At 37.5% G+C, this 19478-nt stretch overlaps 1 protein-coding gene across 7 annotated transcripts in view; it reads right to left on the bottom strand.

Moving 5' to 3' along the window:
* The window catches only part of GAPVD1 (GTPase activating protein and VPS9 domains 1), a 61458-nt gene that overhangs the window by 10026 nt on the left and 31954 nt on the right, over window positions 1-19478 (bottom strand). For 3 of the 7 annotated variants that reach the window (XM_032478432.1, XM_032478434.1, XM_006187715.3), the window contains 11 exons: window positions 18194-18367; window positions 16534-16674; window positions 15322-15456; window positions 14735-14854; window positions 11615-11692; window positions 11111-11484; window positions 8540-8627; window positions 7479-7559; window positions 3957-4079; window positions 2218-2347; window positions 234-343 (listed from right to left, as the gene is read on the bottom strand). In XM_032478432.1, coding sequence (XP_032334323.1) covers window positions 234-343; window positions 2218-2347; window positions 3957-4079; window positions 7479-7559; window positions 8540-8627; window positions 11111-11484; window positions 11615-11692; window positions 14735-14854; window positions 15322-15456; window positions 16534-16674; window positions 18194-18367 — 1554 coding nt within the window. Of the gene's footprint in view, window positions 1-233; window positions 344-2217; window positions 2348-3956; window positions 4080-7478; window positions 7560-8539; window positions 8628-11110; window positions 11485-11614; window positions 11693-14734; window positions 14855-15321; window positions 15457-16533; window positions 16675-18193; window positions 18368-19478 lie in introns of those variants that run through there. The other 4 variants (XM_032478435.1, XM_032478436.1, XM_032478433.1 and 1 more) reach the window with 3 other exon arrangements.

The following is a 19478-nucleotide window of genomic DNA, read 5'->3' as shown; positions in this document are numbered from 1 at the left end:
ATCCCTCAGCCTCTAGGATATCAATTCTGCTCTACCATTTATCAGCAGAACTGTATTGCCACACTTTAATGAACCATCAGTAATCAAAGTGCCCTTAACTTGATGCTAATGTAAATGTATTAGGTTGAACTGTATGGAATTGCTATACAGTTTAAATACAGTTGAATACTGGCAATTTCATATGGTTCCTCCTGTGAATATAGGGAAAGATAAACTATCAGGCAGCAATTTACCTTCTGGGTCTGTATGGTCTGGTAAACCATTCCTTGTTGAATGGGTTAGCACTGGGAAAGCAACAGAATCCGCAGAGCAAAGAGCAAGTCTCAGTTTCTTTTTTGCATCTCTAAAGAATGAGTTGAAAATACATTAATTTCTTTGTCCAGATATGGTCACATTTTGTAAACTATTATTATATTTACTCTACAAATTAATATGCTACCTCAAGGCTCAACTGTTTCAACTAGTCATAAACATAATTTTTAACTTACTGACCTCTCACTTAAGAAGCAGGCTTCCCACTTACCTGAGAAGCAAGGCTAAAAAAGTGCTCTGGGCAAGGACCAATTAGTAAAGTCACCAGAATCAAACAACACATCTTTTCTGACTTTCTAACATACGCTGAGTTCTATGCTAAGCACTGAGAGTCAGAAACACATATTCTGCCAGAGTTGGAAGGACGTCAACAGAAATCATCTCAACAGTCTCACCACCCAAACTAAGGAAGCCTTCTGTCATACCTCTTGAGAAATGCTGACCCTGCCACAAGACAAGCTGAGCACCTGACAAGAAGCCCTTTCTGTTGCCCTGCTGCTTGAAACTTTGTGTTGAGTCAAAACCTGCTTCCTTTCGACTTCCAACTACTGAACTACCTGCTTCCACCCAGGGCAGCACCTTTCAGTAAGGCATCACCCTCCACAAGAAAGTAGCTCTTCATACTGGGAGGGGCCACTGAGATTCTTTTATCTGCTAGTGCCTGGGGCCCTTTCTCTTCCTGTAGGACACAGACCAGAGCTTCTTCAGAATGTCCGAAACTGCCATCCAAAAAAAGCAGTTGAACACTTCAAAGAACAAGCCAAAGTCTGCTCCTCCTGCTGGGTTATCACTTGTCTACCCCATCTGACGAGCTCTGAGTCTTTCCTTGTTGGTTTGCTTCCTCTAAAATGAGTAAATCACAAAATCAAGCCAATCAAATGTAATATTTGCCCACTTTGCAAAGACTCCTAAACTATATAAAGGTAAAGTTATATCTGGAAAATAAAAGTTGTCTGTCACTTCCCCCAAGTTCACCATAGAAAAAATTATAAAGCCTCAGAATAATAAAAAAAAAAATTGTATGTACAGCACAGGGAATGTAGCCTATATTTTAATAATAACTATAAATGGAGTACTGTCTTTAAAAATTGTGAATCACTATGTTGTACACCTGAAACTTATATAATATTATAAATCAACTATACCTCAATAAAAATAAATAAAATTAAATGATACGCTGGTTAGACTTTGCTTTAAATTAATTGGGTGGGGGGGAGGTAAATATGAAACAGTATTGGCCATGTATTAGTAACTGTTCAATCTGGGTAATGGGCACATCACTGTACGCTTCCATTTTTGTACTTGTTTGTAAATTTCTATAATAAAAAGTTTAAAAAGAGAGAAAGAGTCAGAGACAGAAATAAAGAGATGGACGGGTGATCCATGCTTTAAAACTGATAATCTTTGGATAAACAGAGGAACAAAACTAAATTTTTCAGGCTTCTCAAGTCATTTTCTTTGTAAACTCCTATTAGAAATACAGAGATCTGCCCAGGAAATGAGGAGGGTAACAAACTGGGAGGGCTCCAGCTGGCTTACTGGGGATAGTGGGTCATTCGACTACTCCACAGCAGATCCTACCTCCTACTGCAGTCCTCCCTCAACATCTCTCTCAGCCAGAGCTGGGAGCTCTGCATGGGCAGAGGCACTGCCACTGTCTCATTTAAATTACTTATGTGGCCCTTGTGAGCATATGTGTTTTGTTTTTTTTAAATCCCTGAATTAAAGCCCTTGATATATGACATCCACAAGGGAAACAAAGTCTTCTCAGTAAATAGCATTTCATTCTTCTCTCGCTGCTTTACACATTTATTAAGTGACTCAGTGAATCACTTGACTTGATGTGACTGTGGATGGTGGTGAAAAGGTCAAACCCAAAGGTCCTAAATCCTGTAAAAGAAATACCTGTAAGAGAAAGCTGAATCCTGAGGGTGGGCGGCTTGGCTCGCGGAGTCGGGGAGGTCATCAGCTGAGATGTTCTGCAGGGTTTCATCACGAGGGGACTCGTGTGCACTTTCGCCATCACCCATAACTTCTAAACAAAACCCACCCCCCAGAAAAGGATTAGCAGGTTAATCTGGAATATTCCGCCACTGGAAGGTATTCAGAGCGACTCAACATAAATTAACTTGTGCCTTCCAATAAGGGTTATTTGGAAAAGAAAGGAAAAAGAGAAACTTCAAACACTTAAATAAGTTATTGACAGCAATGATAATATATTAAGACAGCAGTTGTTGAGAATAGTTTTACTTCTTATACCAATCCTAATCCAAAACAATTCAAGACTTTATTAACTGAATAAAGATAATACTCTGTAGTGTAGGTAACCTCCTTGGTCAAGTTTATTTCTCAGTATTTTGTTGTTTTTGATGCAATGGAAATATTTATGCCAGTTATAAAATTCTGGTTTTTGAAGTGGAAAAAAATAGTGAACGAAAGGCTGCAAATGGCAAAATATCCTTCCTTCTTGCAGGTGAGTTGTATTCCATTACACATATATATGCTGCATCTTCATGACCTATTCACCTATTGATGTGCACTTAGGATGCTTCCATATCTTGGCAATTATAAATAATGTTGCTGTTAATAGTGGGGTTTATGTATCTTTTTTAATTAATTCTTATTTTGTGGTTGGCTTTATTCCTTTGATAACTATGTAAGTTTAAAAAGCTAAAGCTCTAAACGTTCTTAGACACAATGAACAGCACATATATATAAAGTTTTAGAAATATGTAGTATATTGTGTATATGTGTTTACATGCAACGTACTGTATATGTGCAGTCCAACTGGAATAATTCTACCTAATAAAACTGAAAAATGAAAAATATATTTTAAAAAATTTAATTAAAAAATTTAAATTTAAATATTAAAAAGAGATACTACTCTGTAATCACAATCACAACCACAGAACCAAAAGGGGCTTCCCATAACACTCTCAATTCACAGACTTGAGTCCTGCCCAGCCAGAAAACAGCTGGCGGCGACCCCCTGGCAGGCAGCGCTGAGGTCTCCTGCACCTGCCAGGGCTCCTCCCACTGCCTGACGAACTCACAAACGCAACCAGGACAGAACTATGGTTCCCTCAGTTGTTTTTATGTTTTTAATTAGCCAATTTAGATAATCCATGCATGTATAAAATCAAAGGAAACAAAAAGTTCCTTAGTGTAAAAAAGATACTGTGCCTATCTATGTAGGAAAAACATCACTATTCTTAGGAGATAATTTCAAATGTTTCAAGGAAAAAAATATAGAAAATGTGGCAAAATGTTAACAATTGATAAATCCAGGCAGACAAACACAAACCTTCACTTTACTACTTCTCCAACTTTTCTATTATTCTAAAACTTTTCAAAATAAAAAGTGTGGGCTCCCTAAGAGCCCCCTTCCCCTGAGGCAACTCTTGTTACCAGTATGTCAGAGATTCTTCCAGAAACGCTCCATGCACATACTGTGCACATACGAGCATAAACACTTGCAGTATACATTTTTGCTTTGAGGTACTTTCATTTCTTTTTTATTTTGGGGATTGTACCATATGTTCGGACAACTATTCAAAAGTAGCTATTAAGAGGCTACTTTTAATTCAGATCACCTTTATCACTGTGATACGAGTTACTATCCTATTCTTTATCATGATTATCACCTGCACTTTCATAGTTTGCCAGTGCTCCTTCACTGGGGCTGGTTCGTTTGATGGCATTCCTGTATTTGTCCAGAATATCCTCAGCGACCTGAGCTTGTGCACTGAGTCTAGGGCTGGGATCATCTGCAGGGGAAAGGAGAGGGAGAGAATTAGCTCCCCTGGGTTTGTACCCACTCTGATATTAGTACGACACCAGTAGCAAAATCCCAAAGGCAGATTAGGAGGTAAGACTTAAAAAGAGCACATATCTCAATGTTATAAAAGGCACCATGCAGCTGCCTGCTCATTTTCTAGGTCTGAGGGCCTTGCCAAAGCATGAAATTGGAAGGTTAGCTCCACTTTCTCATCATTGCCAGAATTCTGCATGACAGTGTCAAAAAGTTCAGTGCAGTCTGAATGGATGATGGGTTTCTAAAGTGTTTACACTCAAATCACTGTTATTAGCAATTCATGCTAACAGAAATTCCAACAATGCATTTTTATATACAGACTTCGTTTATTCAGACATCTCTATGCTGAAGGAGGATAAAAAGTATTCAAACTTAAAATTAAACACTTTTAAGTAACAATAAATGCCTTCCTCCATTCTTTCTTCATGAATTTTTCTCTCTACACCACATTTGAAAACTTCAGACATTCATATTTTATCTCACTAAATCTCACCATGACTGCAGCTGCTGGAGTAGAGCATTTATGTGCACGCAACAGTGTCAGAGGCACTCCTAGAGAACCTAGACATTGCTGGGGAGTGCTGGAATTGTACCCGGGGTGCACAGAGAAAAAGCTTATCATAACAATCGCAGGTGCAGCACTGGTTACTGACAGGCCCACTATCCTGTCAGCAAAATCAGCACATCAAAAAGTTTTCCTGGAGTCAGATGGCACTCACTAGTTACCAGTTATCAAAGCAAAGAATTGCTACAGATGTATGGGACAAAACAGAGTTCCACAGTGAAATGCAAACTCCTGAGATAGATCTAGGCCAAGCAGGTAACCATAAATGTCCACACTCCAGTAGAATCCCATTTTTAAAAAGCCTAAAAACACACAAAAATCACTAGATTTTATGTGTGTGTGTGTGTTAACAGCAACTAATATTAATAGCAGTTAACATTTATTGAGCACTTACCACGTGCCAGGAACTGTGCTAAATACCTTATATGAATGATCTAAATTCATCATCACAACCACTCCACAGGGAGGAACTATCATCATCCACAAAAGAGGACATTATTATCACTTTCCAGAAGAGGAAATCAAGGTAGAAAGAGGCAAAGTGGTATGCTCATAGGCTCTTCTTTTGTTTCCATGAAAAAAAATTTTAGTATTTGTGTCTTTGTAAAACTGTGGTAAACTATAGGGAGAAATTATTTCCAAATTTAATCTTTCTGCTATAATGATATTTGAATGCATGATAAGAGAGTCCTAATGAAGTCTGATTTTCCTCAAAATGTAAACTGATAAAATCTTTATCATTAGGAAATCTTTTTATTTGCTATTAGTTTTGAGTACTGCTGAGAGCTCTGAGAAGAGGACAATAAAATTTGGCTAAACATAGTGAAAGCAGCAATGTTGCCTATAACCTTTATTTCTACAATGACATTCTTAAAAATTTTATCCGAGGACAATAATGAAAACAAAAATTGCTATATATACAAAGCTGTAAGTAGTATTTTTATAGTAAAAAATTGGATAAATTAAACAAATTTAAATATCCAAAAGCAAGAGAAGGATCATAATGCAGTAAAATCATATGACAGATTATCTTAGAGCCAATAAAAACTATTTAAAAACCAACTAGGTCTAGTAGAAACTGGGAGAGGGTTTATGAAGTAACATATGGTAAAAGAAGACTACAAAGTTACATACATACTCTGATTCAATCATGAAAAGCCATGTAGAAATATGGAACGATCAGGAGAGAACATGAGAAAAAGAACAGTTAAGGTAGCAAGATTATGGACATACTGTTAAGACTTTCCTTTCATAACACTGTAAAATTGATTTAATGATACTTTGCAATGGGCCAGTAATTAGCACTGGGCAGAGATTTCTGCACCAGTAGGGAAGCTAAAATTGCTAGACTCAAAACACAAACAAAATAAAATATTTTATGAAAAAGTTACTCTACTTAGCTTCTAGTTTAGGTACCAAGAGCTAAGAAAAATGTATTGCCTAAAAATACAAGTAAAAAATAATTTATAACTTCTCCAAAGCTATTAATTCAACATTTTGAAAACATGAGATTTCATTAAGAGTATTCCACTCTGTGAAGACTTCACAGAGTGGTGTTCTAAAACCAGGAGCATGGTAAGAAAGCATAAATATCTTGCCAAAAGGATGCCTTTCCAACTCTTCTCAATCAGACTGCAAGTTCCTAAAGAACAAGAGTCATGTGTGATTTGACTTAACACCTCCAACACTTAGCACAGTGCCTGGCATGAGTCAGATGTTCAACAAGCATTTGCTGACTGAGTAAGAGAGGCTTGATTGCTCTCAGCAGGAAATCATGACCTGGAAGCACAGCTCCTGCTGTTCAAAACCCTTTATTCCAGCAAAATCACCTCATCAAATAAGCAGGGATGTGTGCTAGGACACAGAAATGTCTACATGTGTTTCAGAAACAGACATGACAATGCTACGCGCTGAAATGGGATTCTACCTGTACTACACTGAGCTCTATGAGGACGATGTTCTTTTGAAACCCACCCCATTTTTAAATGAAAATCTTCATTTCAACTTAATAGGATAACATAATTTAAGATAAAGAAAAAAAAGAGGTGAGAAATTAATTTCCCTACAGATGTTCTATAGTCACTGGAGGCAGTATACAGCTATCAAACTCAAGGTTGGGTCATTAACACTACCTCTCAAAGTCTTTCTTCCTAGGGTGTTCATTCATAACGTGCCAGAAAGAAGCTGCAAAAATACAAATGCTGAATAACGTAAGAACTCAACCCCTAGTTGTATTTTCCCTGGGTCAGATAGCAATGTTAAAATGATTCGAGCTGTAAAAAATTGGTAAAGTTTATAAATTTATGATTAAAAAAAAGGAAATGATTAGGTAAAACAGAATTTCACAGTGATCCTCAATATTCAAGAACTATATATAGATGGAAGTAAATTTCGAATTCTACGATCAATGTTAGAGAAGACTATTCAATCAATGATCCAAAGATATGGCATGCATAGCACTAACACCATCACCACACTCTGCTCAAAGGCACTGCGTGTCATCATCCCACTGAGATGGCGAGTTCTAGGGTGTGCCTAGAGGCTCAGGATCATAAACAGAAGTTATGATAATGAGGATGATGATGGTGGTGGCGGTCTGCAGGAAGAGCACACTGAGATTCACTGTGGCCGCCAACTGAAACCACAGAGCTATGAAGAACATACTCCCCACTGTACACACACAGACACACCCTTCTAAAAAGGCAACGCTTATGGCACCCAAGAAAAAGTGTCATGAAATATGTGCTCTGGGAATGAAGGAGCCAGGAAGTCCATGGGTCTACAAACCTGTGAGTGTTGAGAATCTGTCAGGCCCCAGATCATCTTTGTCTTTTTCTTGTTTTTCTTTCTTTCTAAATGGTATAGGAGCTGGAAATTAAATAAAGTCAGTAGTGTGACATATAACATACTGCACTACTCGGAAGACAGCAGTCATTTTGGAGTTAACTGGTGTGCCAACATTTCTAAGTGAAAGGAAGGTGAAAAGTTTAAAAGCTAAGAAATCCAGGGTGTCAATTGATAATCATTCTTAAAACAGCATTGAAGGTTCTTAAAGAAGCTTTCAGAATCTGCTTTGGGGTCATCTATCACAGAAGAATGATTTAACAGGAATCTATTGGGACTGAATCAAAACCAATGCCTCTTAACCTCTGCTCAAAAACCAACACATTCAAAGCTCTGAGCTTCATCCTTTCCTCAAGTGGGCTTGAGTCTGGCGTGAAAGCAGTACTCTTCAACTCCTGAGCGCCACAGTGCCGAGAAGAGGCCTTTAGAAGGAGCCTCTTGCTTTAATCCCAAATGATCTCTCCTTTCTGGAAGAGATGCTTTTGCCAACTCAAATATCAATACCTACTGGTATGATGCCAGGCTATTCACAAAAAAAGCAAACAATTTTACACAACTGCCTTCCAAAGTAAACACTAATATTCAGGGTATTAACATCCTCAATGAACATAAACATAAGAGGCTTAAGTTTATTCCAGGAATGTAAAGGATGAATTTTCAATGTTTGTTTACCAATAGCATCCCTTTTTCCTGCAATAATTATTAGCAATACATATGTCAAAAGTCTTGTATGTTTAACTTCAATGGTACATGATATTTAAACAACTGTGACCTGCAGGACTTTCATTTATAAAACCACTACCATTTCCTGCAAAGAACAGGAACTGTCAATTCTAAAGCTCTACCTTAGCATTCACTTGAGTGAAACCATTTTCTACACCCTCAAAACAGCTAGAAACTTAGGCCCCACCAGCCTCACAGAATTGAGATTTTGGCTCTCTGAAGAGGTTTTGGGGCTTTGCTTTTTGTTGCTATTATAGCATTCTGATATTTTATAAAATTACCTTTAGGCATGGCAGAAACAAAACGTTTTCTCCACCAAGGTCTGTTCCTGTCTGATTTCTCATCATCGCTATCTTTGCGTTCTTCAGTCTGTAGAAAGAGTTCGATGCTTTATTTGGAGTTGGACAGTAGGATAAATTACTATGAGAAGGATTTTAGTAAGTCTGTGAAATACAAAAACCACTCTTGTTCGTCTCCAAAGCAAAACTGTTCTTACTCTTGTATGAGCAACTTCTGGAACATGGAATTATTCCTTTTAAGCACCAGACTCTGATCTGCTTAAGGGTAAGCAGTACCTCATTATTGTCAAGAAACCAAAAGCTTAATACAGAGTCTAGCATAGAGTAGGCACTCAGTAATACTCATATAAGAATAAGTAAATGCAATGCAAATAAAAATCTAGAGCATAGTAGAAATGGTAGCAGTAGTATTAGTAATAAAACTAAGTATGTACTATTTGCCAAACACTGAGTATAAGGACATATATTATCTCATTTAAACTTCACAGTAGCTTTAGGAGATAGATACTATTATTAAGCCCTTTTTACAGATGAGAAATATGAGGCTAAGAAAGGTTATCTCCCCATTCTCCCCAAGTCTACACAGACTGTATGTGGCACAGCCAGGACTCAAACCTAGATATGACCAATTTCAAAGTTCATGTTTTGATCACCAATTATAATGAGTTATTAAGACCACATGTCAGACGGGAGGGACTGCAATGCTTTTACTAACCTATCAAGTGATCTTAGACAAAATCACTTAATTTCTGATTTTGCATCTACAAAACTAGAACTAAAAACACCTTCCCTAAGGGCATCCACGTGAATGGGATACCAGAACCTCAGCAGAGAAATGAGGGCATCAGGGAGGGCTTAGCAGTGGGGATGGGATATGGATTACATACAGGAGGACGGATCAAGTAAGAACAAACATGAGGAATAATGAAAGCAAGTTTCTCACTGCTGGAGAAGGGAACTACAAATATGGAAAAGGAGAAAGATCAAATGAATTATCTTATTTTTTGACTTTACATATAGGACATATGGTCCTTTACATATAAAAAGAAAGACACAGATATAAATACACATGGACATGTGCACGTACACACACTCCCTGGCTCTGTCTCCTGAGAGACCCTGGGAGCAGCAACACCCCTACAGGAAAGAGCACACCTAGTATCCAGATCCTGATTTCTAAAAAACATTTTCTACGGAAAGGAACAAGGGATCCTTGGAGAAATGGCTGATTCCAGGACTAAGACAGACAGAGTCCAATATAAGCTTGTAACATTTCATGCCAGAAAGCAAATAAATACTCAAAGAATGACAGCAGCGTGTCAAAAGAACACAGGAGCCAGCTTGCAGGGGTGACCGCTGGCCAAATCAGGGAAAACTGGGTTTCAAAATAAATGGCAGTAACAAACCCACTGACTAACAATAGAAAACCATAAGACCACAGATACAATAAATAAGTGGATAAATTAAAAATTTGATGAAGAACAAGGTATTTACATATTTTCAAAGTTCCCTCTCCTCCCCAAAATACTTACTAATTACAAAGGGGAAAAGAGTAACTTAACAGTAATGAAGCCTGGCAGACAGTATCTTCATCAAATGATCCAAATGAACACCAGAGAGTGGGACAAATTAAAATTGTGAGCTGCGTGGTGGGATGCAGTGAAATGAACAGTGTCACTTGAGTGACATTCCTGCCAAAGATGAATAACCTGAATATAATCCTGAGAAAATATCAAGCAGATCCGAATTGAGGGAAATTCTAGAAAATAATAGAAAATAGTAACTTCCAAGAGAGTAAAGGTCAAGAAAGTCAAGGAGAAACTGAGGAAATGCTCTAGACTGAAAGAGCCTAAAAAGACATGTAACTAAACACAAGATGTAATTCTATGCGGGATCCTTTCACTCTACTATCTACACAATTTTAATTTGTGTTAACATGCACATTTACATGCGTAATGCTACTGGGACAACTGGGGACACATGAATGAAGATGGAGTATGAGAACAGAGGGTAGCAATGTATTGATTCTAATTTCCCGATGTTGACAGCTGTACTATGATGTACAGGAGAAGGTGCCGTCTGTAGGAAACTTACACTGAAGTATTCATAGGTGATGGAGCATTGGAGCATCAGGTTGGTAACTTACTCTTACATGGCTGGGGGAGTTCTTTGTATCTACTTTCAACTTTTTTATAAGTCTGTGATTGTTTCAAAATAAAAAATAGTATCTCGTTGGAAAAAAAAAGAAAAAAACCTCTTCTAACCATCTCTGAAGGGAACTGTGAGGTTTCAATGAAATAAGGTACAAAATTGCTTGGAGAAAAGTTAAAAGTGTCCTAAAAATTCAAGATACCTTACTACAAAAACAAAGTAGAAGTTTTTTATGGATTATAGACATACCAGACTGACAAGTCACCTTTAATCATGACTACTGTCCATCCTTCATCCTAGATTTACATATTCCATGTTAATTTCAGGCATCAAGAGAACTAGGCAGATGGAACACTAAAGCTGACCAGAGTTAGAAAATTCTACACAGTCTGCGTCCCATACCTCTCCTCTTGAGGAGTCCTTACTCGGGGATGAAGATGATGAATGAGGTGCAGCCACCAAAGAAGTAGCACCAATGGCTGCGGAAGGAGGGAGTTCTCGCTCTTCATTCCCTGGACGTCGGTTCCAGCTGGGGTCACTCATAGGCCGCCGGACAGAAGAAGACACTATATCAGAGCTCCTGCTGCGAACTAATCTCTCAGGGTAAGAATGCCTTTGCTTGAATGCCTCCATCTCAGCTGGAGTTAAAACATGGGAACCGAAGTTTGGCAACCTGGCCTCATTTCCTCCCACAGCTCCTTCCAGGATTGGGGGATCTGGTGGTGGATGTGAGGGCCTGGCATAGTGAACCTTTGGCCTTACCACAGCAGAAGCCCCTGGAACACAGGAAAAAAAGTTTGCAGCTGACACACAACTGATTCAACAAAGACATGAACAAAGGGTTTTTGGTTTCATTCCTCTGTCCGTGATAAAACAAAAGTCAAAGAATTCACTTGACTACTTTACCTTCATGTGAAGACAGTGGATCAAACATGGCAAGCAGAGAGTCTGACTGCGAAGGAGGAGAGGTCAGCTGGTGGGCACCTAAAACAAGAGCTAACTGTGAGACCAACTCAGAACTCCTGACTCAGTGAGAGGCTCAACACAGTGAAAAAGGTTCTGTCTTCTACAGTCTTCCTTTTATGATCAAGTAGAACTTGAGGGGCAGATCAGAAAAAACAAAATCTAATAAACAGCATACTTTGATTACTTCAAATTCATTTTATGTTTTTATCTACATACATGGATTTTAATTACATTTAAGTGGTCTAGCATCCACATGCCTCCTCCGTCTAATGGCCAAACTGTATTATGGTTAATGCAAAGAGCAGAGCCAGAAGATGTAAGTCATCATTTTCAGGATGCCACAAGTTCCCTGAGTCTCATCTTCCCTCCACCTATAAAAATAGGGGCAACACTACCTACAGAAGGAGTATAAATTACAAATTACAAATTGTGAAATTCTAATATCGCTCTCAACAAAAGACAATTCATGAGAGAACTCAGAACAAAAATGAGTAATACGACATGACACTACAAAACAAACTTGAACTTCTAAAGCACACTATTTTTAAGCTACAGAGTAAAAGATGACTCCTCTAAGCATATGTCTAAACAACCAAAATCAGAAATATTAAAATAGATGAGTATGCAGAGACTAAAACTTACAAATACATAAAAGAAACTGTTATTCTAAACTTTGAGTCTGAGCTCTTTGTTGATAATGATAGTACTACTTTCCCTTTTGACTGTTCCTTTTGTTCTGTCTTATAATTACCTTCCTTTTTTAAAACTATAGAAATAGTGTGCCATTATGAAAGACAGCTTAAAATACCTGTTCTCAAAATTTTGGTCTTAGGACACTTTAACATTCTGAAAAAAATGTAACTCTAAAAGCTTATTTATGTTGGTTATAGCTAGTAATATTTACCATATTAGAAATCAAAACTAAAAGAACATACAAATTAAAATTTTATTCTTAATACATTTATATTGAATATTTAAATATTAATTTAAAATTACTCATTAAATGTTAACACAAATAACCTCTTTTAATGAAAAAAAACATACTTTCCAAAATAAAGAATAACAAGAAAAATGTCACTTTTACAAATTCACAAATTCCTTTAACATATGACCTTAATAAAACACAGGTGGATTCTCATATCTGTTTCTGCTTTCAATCTACTGCAATATGTTGTTTTGGTGGAAGTAAAGAAAAGCTGGCCTCTGATATGTAGGTGGGAAAGGGACAATATTTTAATAGACTTTTCAGAAAATTGTGGATGTTATTCTTTGATACGACACCAAATCTTGACAAGAAGTACGCCATTTTTTTAAAGGATAGCTACAATTTGGAATCTGAAACCAAATCAATGAACTTTGGACTCTGTTACATTGAAATTTACTGGTCTGTCTATTTTGAATGGATCTATTATAACCAAGCATGATTTTCTAACAATATGCACTGATCATCTGGAAAATATTGGTTCAACTAGATAACAGATCTTCCAAATGTTGAGATATTTCATCATACATTATCAAAAATGACATTTTTAATATCACCACCAATCTCACTGGAAAAGTTTTTAAATAGCAGGAAGCTGTCAAGCTTGTGGAGGTGGACACAAGTTTTCCCAAAATTTTAATTTTTATCTGAAATCTTGAATTTTACCATTGGCAACAAACTCTATCCTGTCAGTTGTTTCCTTGAAATGACAGGCTCACTTTGTTATCTTTCAAGAAACATCTGCCAAATACCCAACTATGAATAACTACAGTTTGTTGTTCTTTCAAGTAAAAATGGTGTTTCATGAAAAACAAATGAGAAAAAAAAAGTGTGTAGTTAAGGTGACAACTCAATCATATAACTGCTTTTCCTTGAGACACTTCATCATATTTCAGAATGCAGCAGCAATGTGTTAGGGGTATTTCCTGTTTCTTCAGAATATTAAATAGATGTGTACTCAAGGGTTGAGATACAGAATTAAATAATTTTTACTTCATTAAAGACATTCATAAGTAAAACTTCTTTTTTAAACTGTGAGATGAGTACAGTGACTGCTACTGTGGTCTGGTGCCACTGCCCTGCTTTGTGCTAACACCCCAGCACTTGTACCCACCTTTGCTTATGCGCCACCAGTGCAACGTCAACACGGTAAAAAGGACAATAACCTTTTATCATTATGAAACAGTTTTGACCTCACACCTCCCCATCCCACGAACAGATCTCAAGGGCTCTCAGTGGTCCATGGAGACTACAATTTTGAAAAGTGCTGGTGTAGAACAGTGGTTCTCAGCTGGGCCTATTTTGCCCCTCCAGGGGATCATTTGGCAGTGTCTGGAGACACCTTTGGTTGTCATAACTGCAGGAGAGGGAAGGGGATAGTGTGCTTCTGGTAGAGGCCAGAGATGCTGCTAAACATCCTACAATGCACATGACAAGCCCCCACAACAAAGAATTACCTGGCCCCAAATGTCCATAGTGTTGAGGATAAGAAATTCTGATTTTTGAATTTTAAAAAAAGTAAAGAAAAAAAAAAATGTAAAGGAAAAAAAGTACTTCAAACCCAGTACCCAATATATAAAATCACTACTTACTGGTATTTCTTTTCAGTGCTTTCTCTATGACAGGCTTTTTAATGCTCTATTATATATAAAATTCTTTAAAATAAATGTTCCAAGTATATGTTCTAGATATTTCTCTAAGTTACTTCATATTCTTTAAAGCATTTAAAAAACAGCTGTATAAATTCTAGCAAGCAGTTATATCAAAATTCACTTAGCCATTCTATTTTTCAATTCTTAGGCTGTTTCTATTTTTCTGTCACTATAAATATTATGAAAACACCTTTGCGCATAAGACTTTCTCCATACATGAACTGTTCCTCATGACTGATTCCTAAAGTCGACTAAATGAACCAAATTTAGTACGTGAAACTTATTTTAAGGCCTTTTATGTGTATTGCCAAATTATGCCCGAAAGTGCTAGAGCAACTGACATTATCACCAGCAATGTGTCAGGACTGCCAGTTTCAGCCATGGACTTGATCATTTCTAAAAGTCCCTCTCAATTCCCCTTCTTACCGTGAGTTACTTCATCCATGTCCGGACTAGTGACAGAATCTTTACCCCCAAAGTCAGAGCTGCACTCAGACCTCAAGTCTTCAATCTTATTGGGAATATCCTCAGAGGTTGCACTTATGCCTTTAAGAAAAAAATAATAAAAAATAAACAGCAAGAAGAACAAAATAACTGCACAAAAAGTATATGAAGTTTGGAGAAATGTATATATTCTCAAAATTTGTGTGTCCCAGTTCTACACATGTGAGTTGTTAGGCATCATATCCCTCATTGTACTATTGCTTAAATACATTTACCTTGGTTTGTATAACATAATCAGGATTAGCATGTGACAGCTAAATATAGTAGCAGATGCTACCAAGAACAGATAGACTCAGAGAGGTAACACACACAGACTTTCGTCAGCTACTCCAACAGGATCTATAAAGCCACACATTAACTTCTCATAGATGTAAGGTCCCACGGAAATAACTGTTTCCTGGAAATTACTCAGATCTTAAATAAAACATATCTTTTTGTTATCAAATTTATAAATGGGGAGGTGAGAACACACCTTCAAATCCTTATTCCTTAAAACAAGACAGACATACCCGACACAACACTGAGGCCTGGTGTGCTGGGGCGGGAACTGACCTCCCTGACATCCGTATCATCAGATGTGCTACCCAGGCCAGAACAGCTCTCCAGTTCTTGTAGACGTTCCTCCTGCTTAAGATCTGGGGCCTCTAGACAGAAGACGTGAGGTATCACATGAGTAATTCCGTTAGCATGTCACAGTTTCAGCTTTTGTGACCCAGATGAAAATGAGAGCTACTAGGCATGAAGGGGAATGAGTGTAAATAGATTTCTAAGTCTAAGCCAGTTAGCAAAGTTAGTTAGATCAAATGTTAGAGAAGTCAAGGTTGTGATTTTTCATCCCAGTATAGGCCAGCTCACTGTGCACAGATGAAAACTCTGCTTCCAGATCACTAATCTCATAGAGTATTCTATTGGTTAACAAGTAAACTGAACAAGAGAATACAGAATAGATTAGTATTAAGTCCATCACTTTCTAAAAAATAACTCCTTATGGGTGCTCACTAGATAGTGAGATAATCCTACCGTCTCCTTATGTAAAGGTTAGCATGTCTAAGTGTGTTAACGTTATAAAACACATTTAAGAATCATTTCATTATTATTGAGCCAACCTGATCAAACAGAACGTAATTCAGACATATAGTTAGTTACATTTGCATTCTGGTGGTTGACATTCAGTTGAAGGCAAGAATTTATACTCATAATCAGGGGAAAAAAAGCAGAAATACAAGCAATACATAAGAGAAAGTACAAAACATTTTATATACATTTATGATAATCCTGCACAAAATAATTCTCAGGACTCCAGAGTCTCAACTTCAGTGTACTTCAAAAATACGTTAAGTATCTCTGGGTCACATTCTCCAAAATGCTTACCAGGCATCCAACCACTCAGGGTTCAAGTTGCGCTGCTATGCCTATTTTGTGATAAGTTAGTGGGAGATACTGAACTCAGTGTCCCACACAGAATTCTGATGGGTTGCTTTCAAAATAACAGAACACGGAGTCAGAAAGCACCTGCCATCTTAGCCTATGCCATCCAATACTGCATATTTTTCTTGATGGACAGAAAATACCCGAATTTTCCATTTGGAACTCTTAGCGATGTGATTGCCTCGTACTTGTCAAATGTTTATCTCACAAAATGTACATAATATAGAAATTAGGATACCTCACATTTAAAGCTTCTTTGCAAATCAAAAAGCAAACGATGACAGCATACTAACCTGAGTCACTTGGCAATACCTCTACACTCCAAGCTTCGCTGGTTGTCTCTGATATGGTAGAACCAGTGCAGGGGTCAAGAAGCACTGACCCTGAACCTGGCAGGCACAGTAAACTGCCTAACATGTTCTCTGCTGCTGCACCTGTATAACCAGTGGAGAGCAAAGGGTTAACAAAGATCCTGAGGGAAAGAGCAGAGATAATGGAAAAAGGCTAAATACTAAGCTAACAAAATCTCTATGCTACTCACAAGAAAGAAGCCAAGGTAAGAGTAATTTCAATCAGAAACACCACTAGAAGCACAAATCTCCCACTTTGGTCACAGTAACACAAGCTCCTTTTCATCAGTTCCCTACTATTCACCTTGGTCTCCATAAGGAAAATACAAATCATTAGGTCAAGTCATTTCAACTAGCTTTCACTTGGTTTTCAGCAGATTTTACATGTCCCTAACATTTATAGTCCTACATGGATTAAAAACACTCAAAGACATTTAACCACAGAAAGTTATATTAGTCAAATGTTTTCACCTAGCACATCAGCCACACATTTCGAGCAGTAAAATATATTTGCAGGAAAATACACATCTCCTCTGTAGCACTCATTCAACTGTAAGTACAGCTTACTGCCCAAATAGAGCTTACTGCCAAGAAAAACACTACTTTGGCATCTGAACAAAATAATGTAAAACCAATTGAGAAATCTGTTTACACTACTTAAATATACAAACAGAGAGGATTAAACATTGTACACCTGTGTTAAAAATACTCTAGAATGCTCCGCTTCTTCAGATTAAACCTAATGAAAGAACAATTCTACGTCAGTGCATGAAAACCTTTTGGAAAAAGGTTACTGATAAAAGCTACCTTTTAAATTTAATAAATGCAATAATTACAAATAAAATGATGTCTGGAACCTGCCTAAATGGACGGGGGGAGGGTATAATAAGGTGGGAGAAGAGATGAAACAAAACTGGCTCTGTGTATGTGTGTAATTGTTGAAACTGAGTGATGGGCGCACAGTCTTCATTATACTATTTTCTCCTGTATTTGAAATGTTCCATAATTTAAAAAGAAAATAAAGACTATGATTACAAGATGCTATGAATCTTTCAGAATGGATAAAACAGTATCCTAAAAAGAGTAAATTTTAACACATGTAAATTGTACCTTGATAAACTTGATGTAAGAAAAAAAGAAAAAGAAAAAACTGGTCATTCTTTGGAACTGAATTAATCCTTCCAGAAGCAAATTCGTATTTTAGAGAATCTCAGTAGCATATCAATCTGAAAGATTTTACAGGTATAACCTGTAAGAATTTTCATCTTAAGGCAAGGTGTTTTAGTCTCAAAAGAAGAATATGCTAATCATAGACTAAGAACACGTACTCTGCCCTACAAACAAGACTTGACAAGGAGTTAATTCAAAAGATTGGTTTCTCTTTTTTTGCAGGAGGAGAGGCACAAATCTAGACAACACTACCTATGTCTAATAAAGAAAAAAGAAATACACAAATGCCTTGTCACATACAGTTCTCTCAGTTTCCCAGTTATTGCTAACATATCCAGCACGTCTGTCAGAGCACTGGAGTGCCCTCCCACGAAGGGTGGGTGGATATGAATAATTAAATAGCAATCTTTCAGAGACATTAAACAGCAGTTACCTGCAATTTCCTGCAAGCGATCTTCATCAATGTTAGGGTCGAAATCACTTCCCAAGACATCGGTACTCCAGGTCTCACTCACTGTTTCTGATATATCCCTGTCGTCTGTCAGCCCCATCATGTCTCGAATTTCAAACTTCCTTAGCTTATCATCAAGATTATCCTGTGTTGTAGCTGTTAAAAATAAAGTTAAGCACTTAAAAAACAGTAGCACAGCTATCATTTTTTTAAAACAAATTTAAAGAACTTTATGTCTTTGAACTACAAGTTGCATATTTTAACACTAACACTCAGCACACAGTACTAAAACACAGGATTATTCCCTCACTGATGTACTCTTTCCTTTTCTGAACCAAGCTCAGCCAATGTCCTCCCCATTCTGGTAGATTAACTGGAGCCATCAATGCAGTCAATTGTCTCCCTGTCCTCTATAGTGTTCCTTTGGTCAAAAATTGGGATATAGTCTCCTTTCTTTGAATTTGCACAGGCCTGGTTACTTGCTTTGTCCAAAAGGGTAGGGAGGAAGTGTGTCAGTTGCGAGGTTAGGCCTCAGGAGACCTCATAAACATGTGCTCTCTCTCAACCTTCTCCCATGAGAACAACTGAGACTAGCCTGCTAGAGGATGAGGAACTAGAAGGAACAAAGCAAAGGTCATCCTAGGCCAGCCAGCTCCCCAGCGACCAACGGACCCCAGCTAAGATCAGCAGAGCTCGCTACTGGACCACTGGTGACTATAGATGCATGAGTGAGCCCAGTTCAAATCAGAAGAACCACCCGGCTGACCCACAGACTTGAAAGCAAAAATAAATGTTCATTGTTTCAAGTCACTAAGTTTTGGGGTAGTGTGTTATGCAGCATTACTGGGGCAAAATTTAACAGATAAACCCATACTAAAAAAAAGGGTTTTTTTCTGCTTGACTTGGATACAGCCCCCCAGTTCTAGAGTTTTCTCTCTTCCCTTGACCAATGAGAAGTAGTCTACAATTTATCTCAATTAATTTCTTAACCTAGTATTTCACAAAGTGTTCACCCAAATCAGAATCACCTAGAGGGTTTGTTAAAGAGGTGACAGTCTTTCAAAATCTATCTTAAGCTAGTATTATTTTAGGTTTCTGTTATTTGCAGAAATTTTAATCCTAAATGATACAGTGACAAGCTGATCCAGTAAAACACAGCATTATTTTTATTCAATCCACACATTACCCAACTGGCAATACTCTTCCCTTTCTAAAAACAGACTGAACCAGGATTTCTGGAAGTGAGACGTGGGAAAAGCCTTTCTTC

Source organism: Camelus ferus, chromosome 4 (assembly GCF_009834535.1).
Source record: "Camelus ferus isolate YT-003-E chromosome 4, BCGSAC_Cfer_1.0, whole genome shotgun sequence".
NCBI classification, from domain to species: Eukaryota; Metazoa; Chordata; class Mammalia; order Artiodactyla; family Camelidae; genus Camelus; species Camelus ferus.
This window is presented reverse-complemented; position numbering and strand designations above follow the sequence as displayed.